Source organism: Sorex araneus, chromosome 9, assembly GCF_027595985.1.
Source record: "Sorex araneus isolate mSorAra2 chromosome 9, mSorAra2.pri, whole genome shotgun sequence".
NCBI lineage: Eukaryota > Metazoa > Chordata > Mammalia > Eulipotyphla > Soricidae > Sorex > Sorex araneus.
The window spans coordinates 15,576,576-15,597,057 of NC_073310.1; the positions used below are offsets into that span (position 1 = coordinate 15,576,576).

At 50.4% G+C, this 20,482-nt stretch overlaps 1 protein-coding gene across 1 annotated transcript in view; it reads right to left on the reverse strand.

Moving 5' to 3' along the window:
• The window catches only part of PITPNB (phosphatidylinositol transfer protein beta), a 62,897-nt gene extending 42,765 nt beyond the window's left edge, over positions 1-20,132 (reverse strand). Inside the window, exons 1-7 of the mRNA XM_055147216.1 lie at positions 20,016-20,132; positions 15,763-15,793; positions 12,026-12,171; positions 7,192-7,283; positions 6,596-6,603; positions 5,864-5,938; positions 3,354-3,437 (exon numbers count right to left, since the gene is read on the reverse strand). Coding sequence (XP_055003191.1) covers positions 3,354-3,437; positions 5,864-5,938; positions 6,596-6,603; positions 7,192-7,283; positions 12,026-12,171; positions 15,763-15,793; positions 20,016-20,035 — 456 coding nt within the window. The 5' untranslated portion in view covers positions 20,036-20,132. The remainder of the gene's footprint in view (positions 1-3,353; positions 3,438-5,863; positions 5,939-6,595; positions 6,604-7,191; positions 7,284-12,025; positions 12,172-15,762; positions 15,794-20,015) is intronic.
• Between the last annotated feature and the right edge of the window lie 350 nt (positions 20,133-20,482).

Genomic DNA, 20,482 nt, shown 5'->3' on the forward strand with positions numbered 1-20,482 from the left:
AGCTGTGAATTCCATGGTGGCCCCTGCAGGTACCCTAGCCGGGCCTACTATCAGGGCGAGTCAAGTATACGCCAGAATGTTCACATGACAAACCCCAAGTGACAAATGTCTTAGGGTGGACTCTCACGGTGAAGGGACGCGGAACCCCGAGGGCTGTCTCGTTCAGGCTGAGGGGAAGGTGTGAGGACCACCCGCAGCCAGGCTGCCGCTGTGGAGCTGCAGAAGCACCAGCAAAGCCTTCCTCCTTTGCCAGACACCGTGATCTCAAGCTTTCGCCCAACACACAGGAGCGGAACCCAGTGGACACATGAGCTCAACAGAAGAGCAAACTGACCTGGGAGGAAGAAGGGGTGACCGGGTGGTGCTGGGGCTGACCCTGCAGCTAGTCCTCAGCCAAACATTAACCAGTGGAGGCCAAACAGAGCCTAAAGGGCAAGTCCCGGGGCAAGGGTAGACCCAGAGCTCCCAGCCCACACCTGGGTCTCCTGCCCAACTCCCCGGGAAACAGACGCTCGGCCCAGGACTGTGGTACCCAGCCCCCACTCCCCTTCCCCAGTCCCTACCCTTCGCCCCACAGGCAGCTCAAGGCTCAGTTCTTACCCCCCTGGGATTAAAAGCAATGAGGGAGGGAGGGAGGGTGGTGTGAAGAGACAGCCCAGGGTGGGGTGAGGGCTCATGGCTTGTATACCAGCAGATCCCAGTTCTCTCCCTGGCACCAGTGTCCCCTCCAGCCCCAGACAGGAGGGTCCCCAAGTCTCCTGGGGATTGCGTGGAAGCCCTCCTCCCACTCAAAAAAAAAAAAAAAAAACAACAAAAAACCCATCCAAATCCATCACGGGTTCCCTTATTAGTGACCTCAAGTTCCTTCATACCCTTTCCTAGTAGAAAACATGCATGTTTTTTCATGTCGAAATGCCCGCGGAAGGGCTGGAGCAATAGCACAGTGGGTAGGGCGTTTGACTTGCACTGGGCTGACCCAGGTTCGATTCCCAGCATCCCATATGGTCCCCCGAGCACCGCCAGGAGTTATTCCTGAGTGCAGAGCCAGGAGTGACCCCTGTGCATTGCTGGGTGTGACCCAAAAAGAAAACAACAACAACAACAACAACGATCCCTATTTCATCGGTTGTATTTTTAGAACGCAAAACTGAGAAGAGACACAGAGCCACACACATGTTCACAGCAGCACTATTCACAACCGCCAACGTGGGGCCACCCCAAACGTCCATCAGCAGACGACTGCACCACCCAAACGTGCTATACGCACAGTAGCTGTGAACACTGGCAAGTGAAAGCAGCCGTCCGACGTGAACACTCCCAACGCTTGGTGTGAGCACAGACGATCAGAGCCAACGCCAAGGACGATGACAATGAGCGTTTGTTAAACTGGGCACTGCTCTAAGAGCTCACATGCAATCCTGTGAGCTATCTAATCAGCCCTGGCACAGAGGAGGTGAGCAACTGCCCGAGACTACCCAGCCAGCAGGTGGCAGAGCCTCAACTCACACCGGCAGCCCACCTGTTTCCAGGAGGCGTGAAGGCCGTCACGGCCCCACACACGTGACACTCACCTTCCTCACTCGGGACCAGGAAGTCTCTCGTGCTTCCGGCCCCCCAGGTCACCCTGCAACGAGCCCCCTGCCCAGCCGGCAGACACCCGAGTGCCACCTGGAGCCCCCGAGGGCAGCTGTCTCCCTCCTGAAGGCGAAGGGGGGAGGGGGGCTTCCTGCATAACCCTCTTCCTCCTGGCACTGCGAGCCCAGTTCGTTCCCGGACAGAACGACTGCCCGCAAGCCTCCCGCGCAACCAAAGGTGCCTTGTGTTCTGCCGGGGAACAGGATGAAGACACTCCCGAGAGCCTGAAGACGGGGTCACTCTGCTCGGCACCGCCTTCCCCAACGCCACAGACTCTGAATGCCCGTCCCAGGGCGCCAACCTCAGGGTGTCAGGCTGCTCTGTGTCATCTGTGACCTGCTGCCGCGGGCACCGCCAGCTACCCTGACCGTCTCACCTGACCCACTCGCCGCTCGCCTGCTATACGGCCTTAATCCCACATCATCAAGGAAGTCACACCGAGAAAGACACGAGGTGGAAGAAACGAATCTGAGCGTAACGAACAGTTACTGAAATAGGACATGCTCACATGCACGGAGTGAAACAGCCTGGAAGGGAAGCAGGGGCGTGGCGCAGAGTGCAGGGGTGAGGCTGAGGGCGCACTCGCTGGCTCCATGCACTGAAACAGGAACACTAAGGGAAACGTACTTACGTGATCTCACAGGTGGAAACAACTCTAAGGTTAGAGTAACTCCAAATGATAGCACAACTGTCGTGTACGAACCGCTGATGAAGAGCCGGGCCAGAGCGAGTGCAGTGGGCAGGAAGGGCGCTGGCCTTGCAGGGGCCGACCCACGTTTGGTCCCTAGCACCCCACAGGGTCCCCTGAGCACCCCGCCAGGTGGGGTCCTCCCCCCACCCGAAACAGGAACCAAAACGAACTACTGACAAAGATCTGTCGACACGCCCAGCAAGAAGGGCCCCGAGAGAGCAGGAAGAGACCCGGCCTGGACAGGGAGGGCGTCGGCCGGCAGACCCGTCCCAGGACTGCTGGGAAAAGGTCGGAGACCTTTGTTTTGGGAGGCTTATCTTGGAGTTTCAACAGCAGAGCCAGACTCTCTAGGGTGAGGGCTACTTCTATTCCGTGTACGGTTTTGCTCCCATTCGGGAACAATCGCCACAACTGAAATGAAAAGGGGCAGCAAATACGCAGGTCTTACCAGGACAAAACAAGGGGCTTCAGTCTTATCCCAAGGTTTTGTCTGCTACATCAGCAGAGATCGGGGGGGACCAGCCTGAAGCGGAAAAGGCTCACGACCGTACCCTACAAGAGCAAAGCCGCGCTGCGCAGAGACAAAGTAAGAACGGAGCTAACATTTACAAGCCGCCCAGACTGCCACTGTTTGCTTCTCGGAAGCAGCAAGGGAGAAACTAAAGCAACCTTTCAGCTGAGATATTCTCCACCGACCGTTTCCCACCCGAGACTGCAGCCTCAGCCGAGTTAATGAGAAGGTACCTGTGAATTCAATGTTTATGTTCTTAGTCATGTTTGGTGGTAAAAGGGACCCAATGATATTTAGAGAAGCTCGAAGAAGAATTCTTTTTGTAAGAAACTGTTGCCGGTATACTGGAACTTGTTAAAGGACTCATCTGTACAAAAATGAGCTCTGCACAGAGAATAAACCACCTCTTTTCTTCCTGTTCCAAGCATATTTTTGGTACAAGAATTCAGGTCAGACACAGAAGAAAACAGTTTCACATGTGACAGGTTAAGATGCTAAGCAGTGGGCGGTACTTACTGCTGGTTCAACTTGACTTCGATCTGCAATGTCTATGTGGACAATCTCAACAGTTTTCCAAGTGTTTGGATCTAAACCATGGACCTAAAAGACGGCAAGAAAACAAAATCGGAGTTTACTTTTGGGGGGGTAGGGGGAGAGCGGCACACCCAACAATGATTAGGGGTTACTCCTGGCGGTACTCAGGGACCATATGGGCTGCCGGGGATAGAACCCAGGTCGGTCACGCATAAGGCAAATAAATGCCCTGCCTGCCAAACTACCGCTCGGGTCCCTGCAGTTTGCTCTTATTAGGGAAAACTATTACAAATATAATTTTTATCTTGAATTTCTTAGAGTAAATTATGAAGAATAAAATTCCAGATTCCTACTTCATGAAATGAGCTTTCTGTAGCAATCTTTTGTTATCTCTTATATACCCAAATAATAAAAGCACGGAGGACACTGTCAAACAAACACACACCTATTTTTTTTTTCTTTTTGGATCACACCTGGCGATGCACAGGGGTTACTCCTGGCTCTGCACTCAGGAATCACTCCTGGTGGTGCTCAGGGACCATATGGGATGCTGGGGATTGAACCCGGGTTGGCTGCGTGCAAGGCAAACACCCTACTTGCTGTGCTATCGCTCCAGCCCCAGGCCTATTATTTTCTGGTAGTTCTTAGAGAAGATTTCCAAGTGAAATCCACCTGACCTATCTTATGACCTAGCGGTATTCTGGGATCATTCCAGAGCCCCGTAATATCGCCCACCCTGGGAAACACTGATTTAACCCAAATGAAATTCTATAAAGTACTTGCAGCCTCTGGGTCCTCAAGAACTTCAGGCAAGTTTATTATGGTCAGAGTGCGACAGCTGACACGGAATGTTCTAAACCCCTTGCTCAACACACTCCTCCTACTCAGTGTCAGCACGCTTCCCCATCTCCTGGTCCTTAGCCATTTCCTTCTGAAAGTTCACCTGGAGTCAGTTAAGAATTATTTCAAACCTGCCAAAAATAGGCCCATTTCAAAGCTGGAAAAGGCAGCTTAAGTGAAACGGGGATCAGGGCTGCAGTGACAGTACAGCAGGGAGGGGCCAGCCTGGGTCCATATGGTCGCCACAGACCCGCCAGGGAGCAAACCCTGAGCACAGATGGATGTGGCCCAAACAAAAAAAACAAACAATATTAAATAAACGTGGACCAAATCGTCTCAGTTAAACTTATCCCAAGTGTACTAGGAAATGGGAGGTCGGAGAGATAGTACAGCAGGTAGGGTGCTTGTCTAGTGTGTGGCCAACCCGGGTTTGACCCCCCCCACCCCACCCCCCGCACCATATTATGCAATTCCTGAGTGCAGAGCCAGGAGTTGCTCCTGAGCTTGGCTGGGTGTGGCCCCCAAATCAAGAGTTACTAGGGAAAAACTAAAATGTAAGATGCAGAACGATCGCCTAAAAGAAAAACTCAAGTCAAATACTACAAACCTCACCTCGAAAGTTCTAAGAGTGCCAACAATGTGAACCGCAGTGCTAGGATGCCCCATCACCGCTCACTCTCCCGGGACGGATTCGACGGCAATGCGGGAACAGTGCTGGCACCCTTCGGCAGGGGCCGGCAGGCGGACCTCCGCCCGGCCCCATCCCCAAGCACGGTCAGTGCCTCAGTGCGGGAAGGGAGCGGAGGAGCTGCAGGTCCCAGATGCTCCTGCTGTCCACAGGCCGCATGCCGGAGACCATGGGACAAGGACATTCGTCCTTGCCAGGTCCCCTCCCCAGCTCCCTGACTGACCGTGTCAGAGGTTCAGCCTTATATCAAGTCTCATCTGCCTTCTTCGAACTTACTTGCGTGGTAAATGTGCATCAGCTTGTAAAAAGGAGATTCTTTTATTTTTTTGCTTTTTGGGTACACCCGGTGATGCACAGGGGTTACTCCTGGCTCTGCACTCAGGAATTACTCTTGGTGGTGCTCAGGGGACCCTATGGAATGCTGGGGTTTGAACCCGGGTTGGCTGCGTGCAAGGCAAACACCCCACCCACTGTGCTATCGCTCCAGCCCCAAGGAGATTCTTAATATTCTTATATTCAAAGCATCTTCTCCCTTCTCCCTCCTTTTGGCCATTTCTCCACATCAACATATATTCCAGCCAAGCAGGACGGAGGTGAAGACTGAAGCCACCAATTTATCTTAAGCTCCGACAGATACACAGAAGCAGAAAGCTGAAGGAACCTGGAATAGCTAAATTGGTCTGAGGATTATCTTTGACTTCTGTTTATCTGTGCTTTCCTGATCTTGCATAAATATAGCTGCTGATAAAGCAGCAGCTTCAACAAAGTTCCTGGGAGCTCCTGACAGGGCAGGTCCAGGAGTTCCAAGTGGCATGCCCGCCTCACCTCAAGCTCACAGGCAAGCTGCCACAGATTCTCAGGGTGAGAAGAGGCCAGAAGGCAGATGCCGACACTCCGGGGATGGCAAAGCAAATGACAATACACCCACCCTCGGGGGCCTCGCAAGGAAAGAGCCAAGACTTACGTTTTCTAACGTTCCCAGGTCTGGTTTGTGCCATGTTTCGATTTTAATGAAGAAGTCATCTTTCATATATTCATTCTGCAGAGAAGACAACGAGACGAAGGTGACCTCTGACTGGCTCCCGAGGTTCACGTCCCGGGACCCTTCCCCAGCACAAGCACCCATGCTGTGATTCTTGGACCCCCAGTGACAAAGGGACACATCGACCTATTTTTATTGACTTACCGGGCCAATCAAATGGTGCATGCTTTTATATAATTTAAACATTCCTGTTTGTCATGCAGCATGCAGAGCTGATATTAAGAAGGTGTGAGAATTAGCGAGCAAATCTGGCATCAATGCAGCAGAGCAAAATAAGGTCAATAAGAGACACTGAAGTGACACTGACGCGCTGAGAGCACTGGGAAGATGGGTCCGCGTGGACTGATCGCTGGAGCAGAGGAGTTAGACAGCAGTGTGTAGTTTTAGTGGGGAAAAAAAAGCAAGGAAACCCGTATTTCACTGCATAACTGGCACAGATTTTATGCAAAAAATAATTTTTCTGTGGGTGAAAAATAGATGGGTATGATCCTTCCAGTGAAACTCTTTTCTTTGAAGCGTGCCAGTCTTAAAGCAGAGTCTGATAATACTGGGGCGACAATTATGCAGTGAAATAATCAATGGTAGATAAAAATAACTGCGATGTCAAGCCAACTTTCAAGAGAAAGAGTAAATAATACAAAAACTTGTACTCACCGTTACAACTGAGGCATAACGTACAGGTGCCGGGGGGTGGGGGAAGATTGCGAAACATTAGTCAGAATTAAAATAACCTCCCCCAATCCGTAACATCACAAAAAAATACAATCCCGGTAAACAAAGGCTCTACTAGCTGGTGTCTGCAGCACAGGCTTCACGCAAGTGGCAGGGCAAGACACCTCAGACTATGACTCGAATAATCTTTCAACAAGGATGAAAGGAATAACGGCACATCACCGACAAGGTCTGGCAAACAACAGGGCACTTTTGGAATTCGGTTCTATTTTTTATGTAAAACCCTGCTGAGACTAGACCAAAGACATTTCTAAGCAGGATGACCTGTCTCGCCGGCCTCTGGCTTCCCGTGATTTGCTCGTCCCTAGAGGCTACTCTAGTTGGCAAGAGTGATGTGGCTGGCACCTGGGAACGCAGCCCCTAACCCCTAACGAAGACTGGGGTGGCCCAGCCCAACCAGCTCTGTCTCTGCCGTGGGCGCCAGGGAAGGCTTGGCTTATCTTCCTTCTCAAGAAGGCGTGTACTAGGAGTGTCCCCCCAGATCAGCCGCGGGGTGCGAGGTGCGCCGGGGGGCTTACTTGTTCTACAGTAGGGGTATGCATTCCAGGCTTTCTCGTGGAACACCAAGGAGCCCTCCGGAGCGATCATTCTCACGAAGGCAGGAACTTTGCTGTGAGGAGAGAGAGACGGGCTGTATTTCCAGCGGCCCGCCCATTCTTCGCTGGCTCACCCGACTACGTCGGAGACGATCGTCATCAAAGTCAATTATGTCCTACGCCTCGTGAGCTTGTGTTCAAGGCCATCACTAATAGTCTGCTTTCCAATTCCCAAGTAATCAAGTGGAAAATTAATATAAAAACAACAAAATGATTAGAGTATGTCTGACTACATAGAAGCGTCCTCTGTAAAAAATACAAGCCACGGGCTGGAGCGATAGCACAGCGGGGAGGGCGTTTGCCTTGCACGCGGCCGACCCGGGTTCGATTCCCAGCATCCCATATGGTCCTCTGAGCACCGCCAGGGGTGATTCCTGAGTGCAGAGCCAGGAGTAACCCCTGTGCATTGCCATATGTGACCGCCCCCCAAAAAAAAATTAAATTAAATTAAATCAAAATTAAAATTAAAAATACAAGCCAGGCCGCCTGAAGGGCTTTGCAATGACCCCACTCGTTTCTCCCGAAGGTGCCCTGGAAGAGGCCAAGGGTGAGGGCCTGGGCAAGGGTGTGGAGAAAGCCTCCTAGAGGAAGAGACTCCACCAGGCGAGCTGAGGGTGCAGAAGGAACATTCTAGGGACAGGAAACAGCTTGATCAAAGGTCCTGCGATAACAGGAGACTGGACCCTGTGAGTCACTGTGTGTGTCTCCAGCAGGACCAGATGGCACTGAACAGAAATCAGAGATACAGGATGAGGACAGTAAGATGAGCAGGAGAAAAGAAAAGAGGGCGTGGGTCCCCTTTTGTGGTTTTAATTTTTTGTTGTTGTTCAGGCCTCATAAGAGTAATGACACGACCTGGTTAAAAAAAATTTTTTTTTTAATTTGAAATTTTTCTTTTGTGGCATTTTTTTGTATGTACAATGTGAGTGAAAGTTAGAATGGATTAAAGGATCAAATTCTCAGAAGAAAACATGTTAATCTTTGTAGCGTTCAACTGGGTAATAGTTTCCTAGGTATAATACCAAAACATAAAAAATATAAACATAAGAAAATATAAGCGGGGCCGGAGCGATAGCACAGCGGGCAGGACGTTTGCCTTGCACGCGGCCGACCCAGGTTCGATCCCCGGCATCCTAAATGGTCCCCCAACACCACCAGGAGGAATTCCTGAGTGAAGAGCCAGGAGTAACCCCTGAGCATCGATGGGTGTATTGTGCCCCAAAAAGTAAAGAGGGAGGGAGGGAGGGAGGGAGGGAAGGAAGGAAGGAAGGAAGGAAGGAAGGAAGGAAGGAAGGAAGGAAGGAAGGAAGGAAGGAAGGAAGGAAGGAAGGAAGGAAGGAAGGAAGGAAATATAAGCAAACTGGACTTCATCAAAATTACACATTTGAAAGGTGTGCCTTGGGTGAGGGGGCTCAAGCCATACCCAGTGGTGTTCTAGGATTACTCCCAGCTATGTGTCAGGGGTCATTCTTGGGTGCTCAGGGGCTGTATGTGGTACTGGGTTTCAAACACAGGCTGGCTGTATGCAAAGCAAGTGTCTTACTCCCATATACAATCTCTCTGGCCCAAAATGATAAACTTTTTTAAGCCTCTAGAGACATCAGAAAGACAGCTCCAGAAGTAGAAAGACGTATCTCAGACTAGGGAAAACTAATGCATGTCACATACTTGATAGTGAACTATTTTGCATCAAGAACATCTCCAACAACAACAACAACAACAACAACAACAACAAAAGACATCAACTGAAAATAGATTTGAACAGATTTCTTCACAGATCCACAAATGACCAATCAGTCACGGGAAAAGAGTCTCAGGACCATGCTAGCAGGGAAACGCACAGACACGAGAAATGACCTCAGGCCCACTAGTGTGGCTAGGATCAAAACCAAACCAGACCAAACCAACCTGAAATAACAAGTATGGGTAAAGAGGCAGAGAAACAGGAGTCTTCATACACTGCTGGAGGGAACACACAATACATACTTTGGAAAATCACCTAGCAGTTCTTCAGAAAAGGATCTACCACCTGACCTAGGAACACAATACATACTTTGGAAAATCACCTAGCAGTTCTTCAGAAAAGGATCTACCACCTGACCTAGGAATCCCGCACACGTATAGTAAAACGTGTCCATACAGACGCTTGTACATCGCCACGGCGGCACTGCTGACAACAGCCAAAAGAACAACAGAGGGTCACATCCCTGTCCAGCCCAGGAGGCCTGGGCTGGGTCCCGGGAATCAGCTCAGCCGGGGGTCACACATACCACGAGACTGGGAGGGAACCCCAGAGCACCACTCGGTGCGGCCCCAAAGTTAAAAATAAAAACGCAGAATGAATGAGAAGAAATCAATATGGAGATAACTGAAGAAGGTAGAGAAATTCGGTAAGCTCAACTAACGTCTGCAAATTTAAAAAGAGAAATAGGAAGGGGAAAAAAATTACAGGATGACTTAAAATTCCAATTTGTGGGAAAGGAATAATCACCCAAAATGGATAACTTCTAGAAGACACAGCAAGAGACCAAAATCTCTTGTTCCACGACTGACCCACAAATGACCGAAAATGGCAAAGGTTCATTGCTTCTGAGGAACACAGACAAAACTAGTTTCCCCCAAGAAGGAAAGAAAAGTAATAACTGGCCAGTGTGCTGCCAGAGGGCTCCAAATTGGGGGGGGGGGCTCCAAATTTCCCTCTGGGATGGCGTATTAATAGTTCAACTTCCTTGCCTTGCTCCAAAAACCCTACACCCTTAGATCCTGCCCCCCTTCCCCATTTCCCACTTCTAGGCGCATGGTAAGACAATTTAAGAAAATGGTCATAATAAATTGTGACCGTTTATTATCATTGCTTAGAGTCTTCTGAACGAAGCTATAATGAATTGGGACATTTTTCTTTTCATGTTTTGGGCCACACCCAGTGATGCTCAGGGGCTGCTCCCAGGGGGCCCAGGGGACCACACGGGATGCTGGGGAACGGACAAAGGGGGCCCTGTGCAAGCCAAGTACCGTATTCCCCTTGCAGCCCCAGAATCTGGGACCTTCCTAAATTATATAATAGGTAAGGTGTATATATAATACATAATTATTATATAATTTTATAAAGTATTGGTAACTTAATATAATTTTAAGATTGTAGATAATCTTGAATGCCTTTAAGTCAAACTTTTAGATGAAAATCAGACTAAATTTATGAGAAAATGTTACGCTGGAACCCATGTTTCAGGAAGAATTTCTCTGTATACTCCCCAGAAATTCCCTTCAGAAAACAGAAAACCCTTTAGTCTCACATGGGGCTTGGCAGGAGAGCAAAGTAAAAGGGCAAATTCTAGTCACAACGCCTGCCTGGGTCCACAGCCTATCTCTGCTGCCCAGCAGTGGCGAAACGAGCCAGCAGCTTTCACCTTTCTTACACCTTCCAATCCTCTACTGGAGAAGAGTCTGTGGGGGGTGAGTGAGAGCTCCCAGCCAAGGACCTGCAGAGACCAGGACACGGGAAGAACGTGCTGTGCCAGACCCTCCACTCTGGCGACAGCTCGCCGTGAGTGACAGAGGACAGGAAAGAACCAGCCCGCGAGGACACTATTATCTGAGACCCAAGGAAGTCAGACATCTGGAATGTTCTTTGCAGTGGTCACCACGCTGGGTTTTTCCAAATACCTTGTCAAGATATTTCTCAACCTTCTGGTGGAGATTAAGAAGAGTTTTTGCTGAAAGGTGGAAAGCGTATGCGTCAGGAAAACCCAGACACCTTGATTACACTGGGCAGAATGGACCTTGGCAAAGGTAAATAAGGTGCCGCTGGCCTTTGCCAATCCTCCTGGCCAGCAAAGTCCACAATCCCACACAGATATGGTGTGTATATATATAGGACTACAGGTGGCCCAAAGAACTAGATGCTGGAGATAACGTATGATGGACAGAAATGTAACACCTTCAGGGACAGAGGCTCGACTTGCTAGTGGCTGCGGGCACGTCTCTGCATGCTCACCTGGCAGGTCTACGGGGCTAGCCCTCCCACCTGTGCGTGATGGGTCTTTCCGCCAGCACACTGAAGACCTCAGCACTTACTACGTGATTCTTTGCTAGTCCCCGATACAGCTGTCGTATGATTATTGTGCCTTGAATAGGACACTGATAGCTTTGAATGCAGATGTCTGATTGCCCCTGTCTTGTGAATTTTCTCTCCCCTCGACTCTGGTACCAGATGGGGCCCGTCTTAATGGACAGGTCTGGGTTTATTACCGAGTGGCCATTATCGATCCCACCAATTGAGATCCATTACTGCCACCCCCTCTCCTTTCCTGTCCCAAGCCCTTGCAGACAACCACCCACCACAGCTGCCATCTCTGCACGACTGGGCCAACCATCCATGGGCATCACACAGCCCTAATGCAGTCCGATTCACTCCTGCCCTCTCAGGGAACATTTTCTAACTCAACAGCTCCTGTGAGCACAGACACTTGAGACTACTTACTTGGACCACAAGAGCTTTGCAGTATGTGGGCAGGATGCCTGCCTTGCACACAGCCAACCTGGGTTTTACCTGACTCAAGATGGCCCGCCGAGGACCAAGAGGAGTGATCCCCGCCTGTGGAGCCAGAATTAAGTCCTGAGGACCACCAGGTGTGGCCCCCAAACAAAAAACACCAAAAATGTGCCTCTGCACACCCACTAGTTACATGTTCAATAAGTGAGTCGAGCATGAGTATTCAGTAACATGACTAGGCATTACATGTGAACACCTTCTTACCTCTTGAGATGGTAGATTTTGTGCGTGTACTGCCCCTTTTCTCCATCCTTCTCGTACGGTTCGTTCTTGAGGACTTCTATTCCTTCTCCACCACCAGTTTCATTCTTACTAGCTTCTGCGACAGAATACAGCTGCCCCACCTGATACTGAAATGTCAAACAATACAGAGTTTCAGTAAGCCTCTAGGAACTGCAAAGACTCTGCTAAAATCTTACTGTGGGGCATCTAAGCACAGCCAAAGCATTCAGCAAGTAGGTTCAATATAACTTAACGTGACTCGGTAGCACATTTAGGATAGCAGGTGATCGATCACACATTTCTCACACTGTGAAACCACGCTCTTATAACACTTGGACTACTTTTTTAAAAACTGCTAATTATAAATAATCTGGTGCTTTAATATGCACTATCCACTTATCAAGAAAATAACCTGGCACTGGATTCATGGGGGCGGGGGGTAATCTATAATTTCCACAGTATTTTCACATTATATCCCAGTTGACTCACAAAATTCTGAGGAAGGAGTGGAAGGAATGTAACTGACTGCGTTAAGAAGGCTAAGCAAATAGTATAGCGTTCTCAATAAATCAGTGTGAAATACAAAGAACCTTTCCATTACAGTTCAAAACAAGTAGGCCTCTGGGTCGTTTTCCTTTTTGTCTGACAGACCAATTTGACCTTGACCCACCCAGAAACTGAGCGTCAGCACTGGGTATCCAAGACCAGAACTGCTCATTGTGAAGTTCTTCAATAAACACAAAGTACTTTTTAAAAAATATTATAAATAAGTTAAGTATCATAAGAGGCGGAAAGTTACTGCCAGCCTCCACTTTCAAGCAAGCCAGGCTCCCGTGCAGTCCCCACTGAGGTGCTCTGCCAAGGCAGAGGGGCCACCAACAGTCCCAACACCTGGTACAAAACCACCTCCTCGCTTTCTGATTTGTTTCAGTGACTCAACCAGGCCCTCACTGTGTCCTAACTTGGCTGGATTTCTTCCTCCCAAAGTATCAGACAGAGCAGAGCAATGTTCTTCTTTTTCTAAAAGCATCTTTGCAAAGAAAAGTTACAAAGATCTACCTCTAGATAGCACTTCAAAAGTTAACGCTTGAGGAATGAAAAGCACAATTTCTAAAGACATTTCCATTTCTAAATTCTAGGCTCCATAACTATATCTAAAAATCACCAAGGGAAATGTTATTTTCCTTTCTCAATTCAGAAGTTTAGGAAGCTGGAACCAGACATTTTTCTCAAGTGCCTAACCATGAGCTTAGGTGGGGCTTTTAAACTGCAGGGAGAGAGGCCTTATTTTGGCTTTCATATTACAATACCAGGGGTTACTTCAGTTAATACTACAATCCTTGAGATCGTCAAAATGTACTTTTTCAACATTCATTTGAAAAATAGTATTAAAGGCTGAAGAGCTGCCACGGGGGATACGAGCACCTACCTGATCCCAGCTCCAAACCCTGGCACTACACATGGAGCCCCAGGGCCCCACCAGAGATCACTAGTGAACAGAAGCCTGGAACAGCCCTGGACCACTGACGAGTACGGTCCCCCCAACCCCCATCCCCCAAAATTAAGTAAGAATATTCAATGTGTCTCAGTCAAAAATGTAAAAGTTACTTTGGTCAGGATATAATAACAAAAATTTACACAAAAACACAGCATTCAGGGGCTGGAGCAATAGCACAGCAGGGAGGGCGTTTGCCTTGCACGCGGCTGACCTGGGTTCGATTCCCAGCATCCCATAGGGTCCCCCGCGCACCGCCAGGAGTAATTCCTGAATGCAGAGCCAGGAATAACCCCCGTGCATCGCCAGGTGTGGCCCAAAAAGCAAAAGAAAAAAAAAAAAAACAGCATTCAAGTTTCTTAATGGAAAGACTGCCATTTTTGTGGCGGGAGGAGGGGGCCGGGGACGGACAGTCCAGTGGTGCTCAGGGCTTACTCCCAGCTCTGCACTCGGGGATCTCTCCGAGTGGGCTCGGAGACTAAGGACTGAATCCGGGGCAGGTGTGTGCAAGACAAGTGCTCTGACTACTCTCTCTAACACCTAATTTGTGGCTTTTGGCAGAGACTTCCCTTATTTAATTTTTGGGCTATACGCAGAGGTTGCTCCTGGCAGCGCTAGAGGAAGTGCAGGGAGTTGAACCTAAAGCCTCACGTAAAAGGCAAGTGGTCGGCTGCGGGGCCGTATTTCCAGCCCTCCTCTCAAGAATGAGGTGAGGCAGGAAGCACGTCTGCTAAGCATAACCAAAATCTGATTGGATTATTTTGGGTGACAATCCCAACTTTATGAAGTCGAGTCAACTACCTGAAACCAAACAAAAGAGAGAGGAAAAAAAAAAAAGAACAAATGTCACTTTCCAGATTCAAGTTCAAACGATTAACTGTACAAATAAAGAATAAAGGTGCCTTGTCTTGAGCATTTTACTGAAGTGAAACCTCAGGCACTATTGTAATATATACAGCTTTTGTTCAAATCTGCATGAAACAGTGCCAGACAGCTCCTCTTTTGCGTTCTGTCTTGTGTCAGCTGTCACATCACTTCTTAGGTTATCAGTGTGTTTTGTCCCACTTCCAATTCACTGCTTCCAATCTGCTGGCTCCAGGAAAACTCAGAAACCAAGCATGTGCCATTGGTATGCAAGTTATAGAAGAACCCAGAATGCTTTGGTGTTACACATCTGCAAATTTCTCAGGACCCTGGTCTACTTTGATCCTTATTCTTGGCAGCAACTGTGGGACATGCAAATTCTGAACAGGTGATGTATTTCTGCAGCATGCGCAGACCAAGGGGAACAGTAATCTCTCCCAGTTTCGTGCTGGCCAGATCACGTCGGGAAGGCTGCTTTCTGCAGAGGGCACTAATTACACCATATGCAGCAGTGAAACTAGCTGGTGAGAGAGAGTACAGGTCGTGTCAAGAGGCTAAGTGGACTAAACATGCAGGCTGGGAATATTTAACCTTATGACCGCACGGAGAGAAGATGGAAACAAAGAGCGTGGAAGAGGAGAGAAAACTGGCATCAGAAAATCTCAAGGGCTTCCATATGCAAGATAGAACAGGCTCATTTCCTATTGCTCAGTGGAATGTAAACAGACGGGCTCAAAGACAAGAGCGTAACGTTTTCCGCAGAAAGTAGACTGCTTCTCCATTTCTCTGGGATGCTGCAAAAAGAAGTCCTGCACCGAGTGTTCAAACAACATACTTTGGATCCGTCTAGAACTAGGCAGTGTAGACAAAGATTCATTTATAAGTAATTATTTGTGGGCTAGAAAGAGAGCTCAATGGGCTGGAGCACATGCCGTGCGTCAGGAAGGCCCAGGTTCAGGATCTAGCACTGCCATGGTCCTCAGAGCACTGCCACGGAGTAACTCTGGAGCACAGAGCCAGAAGGTCGTGAGCACCACTGTGGGTGCCACCCCTTGCTCTGCCGGCAATTATTTGTGACCTTCAGTAATTCATTTGTCACATGCACTGAATGTCAAGGTATACACGAATACAACCAAGATATTTAAATGAACATCAAAACTAACCAGCGGAGGGGCCAGAGGCAGAGCATGGGACTGGACTGCATGCCTGCAACAGGAGGCCCAGATCTGATGCCCAACACCGAGCGGATCCCGGGGGCACCAAGCTGGGAACAGTCCCTGAGCACCACTGCGAATGGCACCCAAACAAGCAACAACAAGGAAATCAACCCGACAGATAAAATAATGCGGACGAGACTTACCTCCTGAACGGAACATGGCAAAACCACACGGCTGGAAAGACAAAAGGAGGGTATGTGTTAGGAACAGCTTTAAAACCCATCTCCACGCTTAAATGAGCTTTTACAAGGCTGTGATCTATGGAAGAGGGCCGTGGCAAACCCCGAGGTTCTCAGGGTTTTAGTCTTAAGAAATAAAACCACCATTCCCGGAGTCTCTTGTGAGGCATAGAAACTCATCAATGAAAACGAGAGTGTACAAAATGGACTATCTGCAGACTGACCACGGAGAGGGCTTCATGATTTTCCTAGTGTAAGGTTTGTGCATCCATCTACTGTAGAGTTTGTCTAGTAAGAAAATGTTTACCATCGAAAACAGAGCAAACCTGATCAAGTTATGTCCCAGGGACAAGGCTATGTGGCTATGTGTTTTGTTTTGGGTTTTCTTCTTTTGGGTTTGTGTGTGTGTGGGGGGGGGTGTTTTTGCTTTGTCTGGGGGCCACCCTGAGTGGTGCTCTGCACTCAGGGATCACTGCCAAGGCGGCTGTGTGCAAGACGAGCCGTAGCTACTGTGCTATCTTCTGGCCCCAGACTGTTTGATCTTGTTGAAGAGTTTGTGACTGGACAAACCAGTTAGTACCATTTATTCTCCTCAAACATCTATGTTTGAATACTCAGATCACCTTGTGTGAAGCATGTCTCCTGTTCGCTAGGCTTCGGGAGGTGACCGTGATCGCGTACAGGCAGGCTGCTGAAGCTTTTCGGAATGCTACACACCCGTGTATCACTTTGGAAAACAAAATGCTAAGTCTTCTGCCAATCCCTCTTTCTCGGCCACCGGGAGCCGCTCGACTGTGGGCTGAGAACGGTCACCTACAGACGAGGAACATTCTCAAAGGTACCAGTCACCAACACCTACTCTCATCGAGAATACAGCCGCACGGGGGTGTGGCTCAGTGGTAGCGCCTGTGTCGTGCAGGGATGAAGCTCTAGGTGTCACCCCACCTCCCCCCCCACACATCGACACACGCCCTGCCAAGTGTTGAATCTCTGCAACCAACTGTGCAAGCAGCACAATCAAGTGAGTCCCACCCCACCGCAACAAGGGGTGAAAAGCCTTCGCATGCCTGACCACCTTAGCCGTCACCTCACACCACACGCTAACTTGCTCCCGGTCCCAGTAACAGAATTGGGGACTGGAGGGGGCTGGAGGGGGCTGGAGGGAGGAAGGGGCAGACAGGAGGGAGAGGTAGGATGGGAGAGTATCTTCAGGGTCCGGTACACTATAACATCTACTATATTCATCAGGCAACAAGGAATCCTGAAAGTGGCATGACTGGAGATAACGAAAACAAACAAACAAAAACAACCATCTGCTGGTTACAGAAAACCATGCAAAGTGTGGGAAAGGTCACCGCCGGTGAGGTGAGGTGAGGTGGGGGTTTCCAAAGGCCAGAGCCGAGATGGCAGAGGGAATGAAGTGAGGAGGAAACAGAGGAAGACAAGACTTCCCCAAAGCGCCACCAAATCACAACTGCTGCTGAGTAATTTTAACACACACTAGCAGAAGAATCCTATTTTTATATAGAACACTTTCAGGAAATCTTGTTTAACAAAATCAAAGTGACAGGTAAAAAGATATTCTGAATGAGTCAAGTAACTTCTTGAAGGTTTGCTTAATGAGAGATGAGGGAGCCAGGCATATTTCCCACGATTATTCTTAAGGTAGGATTCATTTTTAAGAGCAATCTGAAAGGTTTCAAACTTCTCTGAAAATTCTCAGGAGAAAATAATTTTCCAACTCGAAATGAATTATTTAGAGCCAGGACCCAGAGACAGGATGTGGTACCAGGGGCAGAAGACATGCTGAGTACACGTACGTGTCTGAGTTTGATCTCCAGCACATGGTCTCCCAACCACCTCACAGGGTGTGGCCGCCATAAAAAAAATTAAATAAAACCAGGACTTAATGCTAATGGCAATTTATTGCTGAAGTAATAACTTGAAAGGAACACTCCACCTTGTAAAGTCATTTCTAACCTTTTAATTCACGTCAAAAAGTTTTTAAAAAGGTAAAAACATTTGCTAAATAACTTACAGTTTCACAGAGGTATAACACTCATTGCTCCCAACTAAGAATAATTTTAGAGGGGCCAGAGAGATAGTACAGCAGGTAGGGCGTTTGCCTTGCGTATCGCCGACTAGGGTTTGATCCCCGGCATCCCATATGGTCCCCCCAAGCACCGCCAGGAGTAAGTCCTGAGTGCAGAGCCAGGAGTAACCCCTGAGTATCTCTGGGGTGGCCCCAAAATGAAAACAAACAAACAAAAAGTTGATCTGAGATTAGAATTACCTTTCTTTCCTTTCCCCTCCACTAAGGGCTTACAGTGTCCTAAACTAGCTGCTGTGCTGGCAACTGAGATGCTGATATGAAAGAAGAAACAGCTTTTGCCTTCTAAAAATACAGAAGGGAAAGAGACTAGGGGAGACCTGAGTTGTGAACATCAAGAAATGTATTTACGACTTTTCAGGAAGAAAATGCAGCCTTGGACGCCAGACAACGTTTATCACTTAGATGTACTTAGATTTTGACAATGGAAGTAAAGGTTGGCAAAAAAAAAAAAAAGACAAGCGCAAATTCCCAGTGGGAACTGCTTTCCATGAGTTCACTTGATACACCTCAAATAACTGCCTAGGGAATCCGCTGAACACTTAATTCACATCTTAGGAGGGAGGAAATAGCCCTAATGAAAGAAAAATGACCACATCATCTGAGATCTAAAATCAGTCCTGCAACTGTGTGCGGGCCAAATCCATTTCCCTGTCTGACTTCCTCCATCCTCTTATAAAGTGCCACCTGTCTACATCGTGAAGCCACTTAATGGAGATCACACTCGCAGAGTACTCTGTATCCACAAGCTGGGTGACAAGCTGCATATATCCAGCCAACCGAAAGTGAACGTTTCCAATTTAAAAGGCGTTCCAATTTTCACCACCACCACCCAAAAAAAAAAAAAAAAAAGGACAAAAATTTTGCATCTCTTTCTGTTGTCACTGACTTCGGGTCTCATCCACAGGCTCATTGAGCAAATACTGAGCAAAAGGGAAGCCTGGGAAGCCAAGCAGACCCCGCCCCGCACCCCCAACACATTTAAAAGACCCTTTTAAATGGGGGGTCTCGGTGGGGGGGACTGACTAGCCAGCACCCCCGCAGGATGGGTGGTGCTCACCGCTACGGAGAGAAACGAAGCAGGAGGGGCAACGCTACGCGCTGGAGGGGCTGCTGGGGGTCCTGGGCCAGGGGGTCCCCTGCGGTCCTGGGCCAGGGGTTCCCCGGGAAGCAGAGCCCGCGGGAAGCAGGGCGGGAGGCAGCAGAGCGCGGCAGGCGGAGAGGGGCAGCGGGCAGGGGGCTGGAGAACAAGGAAGCCGGGGAGCCTGGGAACCGGCAAAGGAAGCCGGGCAGGAGCAGGGGGGCGAGACGGAAGCAGAGACTCGGGCGGGGGGGTCACAGGGGAGCGTCTGGCTACGGTGGCGGGGAGATAGGGAGTCGGGGGCGGTGGGGGTGGGCTTCCAAAAGCCGGGGATGGACAGAAGTGCCTCGGCAAGGGGCACCCAGGGGAAGGAAAATAGTAATAACAATGATGACGACGACGATGATGATGAGTCGTTCAAAGGGCAAATGAATCGAAAACGGGAAAAAAATTTTAAAAAGGCCAAAAACGTTTGCAGCCCCCAACCCCGCGGACCCTCTCCCCACATCCGCGCGTGGCCGGGGACGCACCCCGAGCAGCTGTGACAGCTGATTCCGGGGGCGCTGGGCCCCGGCCGGTGGGCAGTGCCCCCACGACAAGTTCCCCAGGAACCCGCCGGGCGAGGGCGACCCCGCGGGCTCGGCCCCGTCTCCGCGCGCGCGGGCCCGGGGGGCGCGCCGGGTCTCCCCTCCCCCCGCGGCGGCGGGTCCCGGCGGAAACTCCGACCGCGCCTTCCCCAGCCACGCGCTCCGGCCGGGCGCCGCCGCCTGGGCCCCGGGGACCCCGGGCGCCGAGTGCACGGCCCCGGGGACGCGGGGGTCGCCGGGCGCGCGCCGCCGAGGGGCCGCGGCGGGCCGGGGGCGCGGGCCGGGGGGAGGGGGCGCGCGCGGGGGGGCGGCCGGCCCGGGTTCTACCCCCTTCCCCCCTTTCTTTCAGGAACATCCCGCCACTTTCCAACCAACGGATGTCCGCCCGCCCCCGCCGGCGAGGCCGCGGGGCCCCCGTGCTGCCCACCGACCCACTTACAATTCCTTAATCAGCACCATCTTCCCGGAACCCCCTCACAGCTGCCGCCGCTACCGCCGCCGCTGCCGCCGCCGCCGCCGCCGCTACCGCCTCTCAAGGCGCCTGCGCGGCCCCGCCCCCAGCCCACCGCGCCGCCGCCGCGCCTGCGCAGACACGCCCTTCCGCTCGTCCCGTGACGTCAGCGCGCGCCTGGGGCCGGCGGCGTCCGCCGGAGCGCGCCCCGCCCTAGCCGCGCGGGGCCCCCAGTGCGGCTGCGCGGCCCGGCCGGCGCGCGTGCGGCTGCGCAAAGGCGGCGCGGACGCGGCTCGGCTCCTCCCTCCCTCCCGTCCCGACTCCTCGAGGCGCCAGTGCAACCGGGTCTCGGGGATGCGTCTTCTGGAACCCCCCCTTTTTTTTTTAATTTTTGATTTCTTTTTATTGTTTTGACTTTTTGAGTCATACCCGGCAATGCTCAGGGGTTCCTCCTG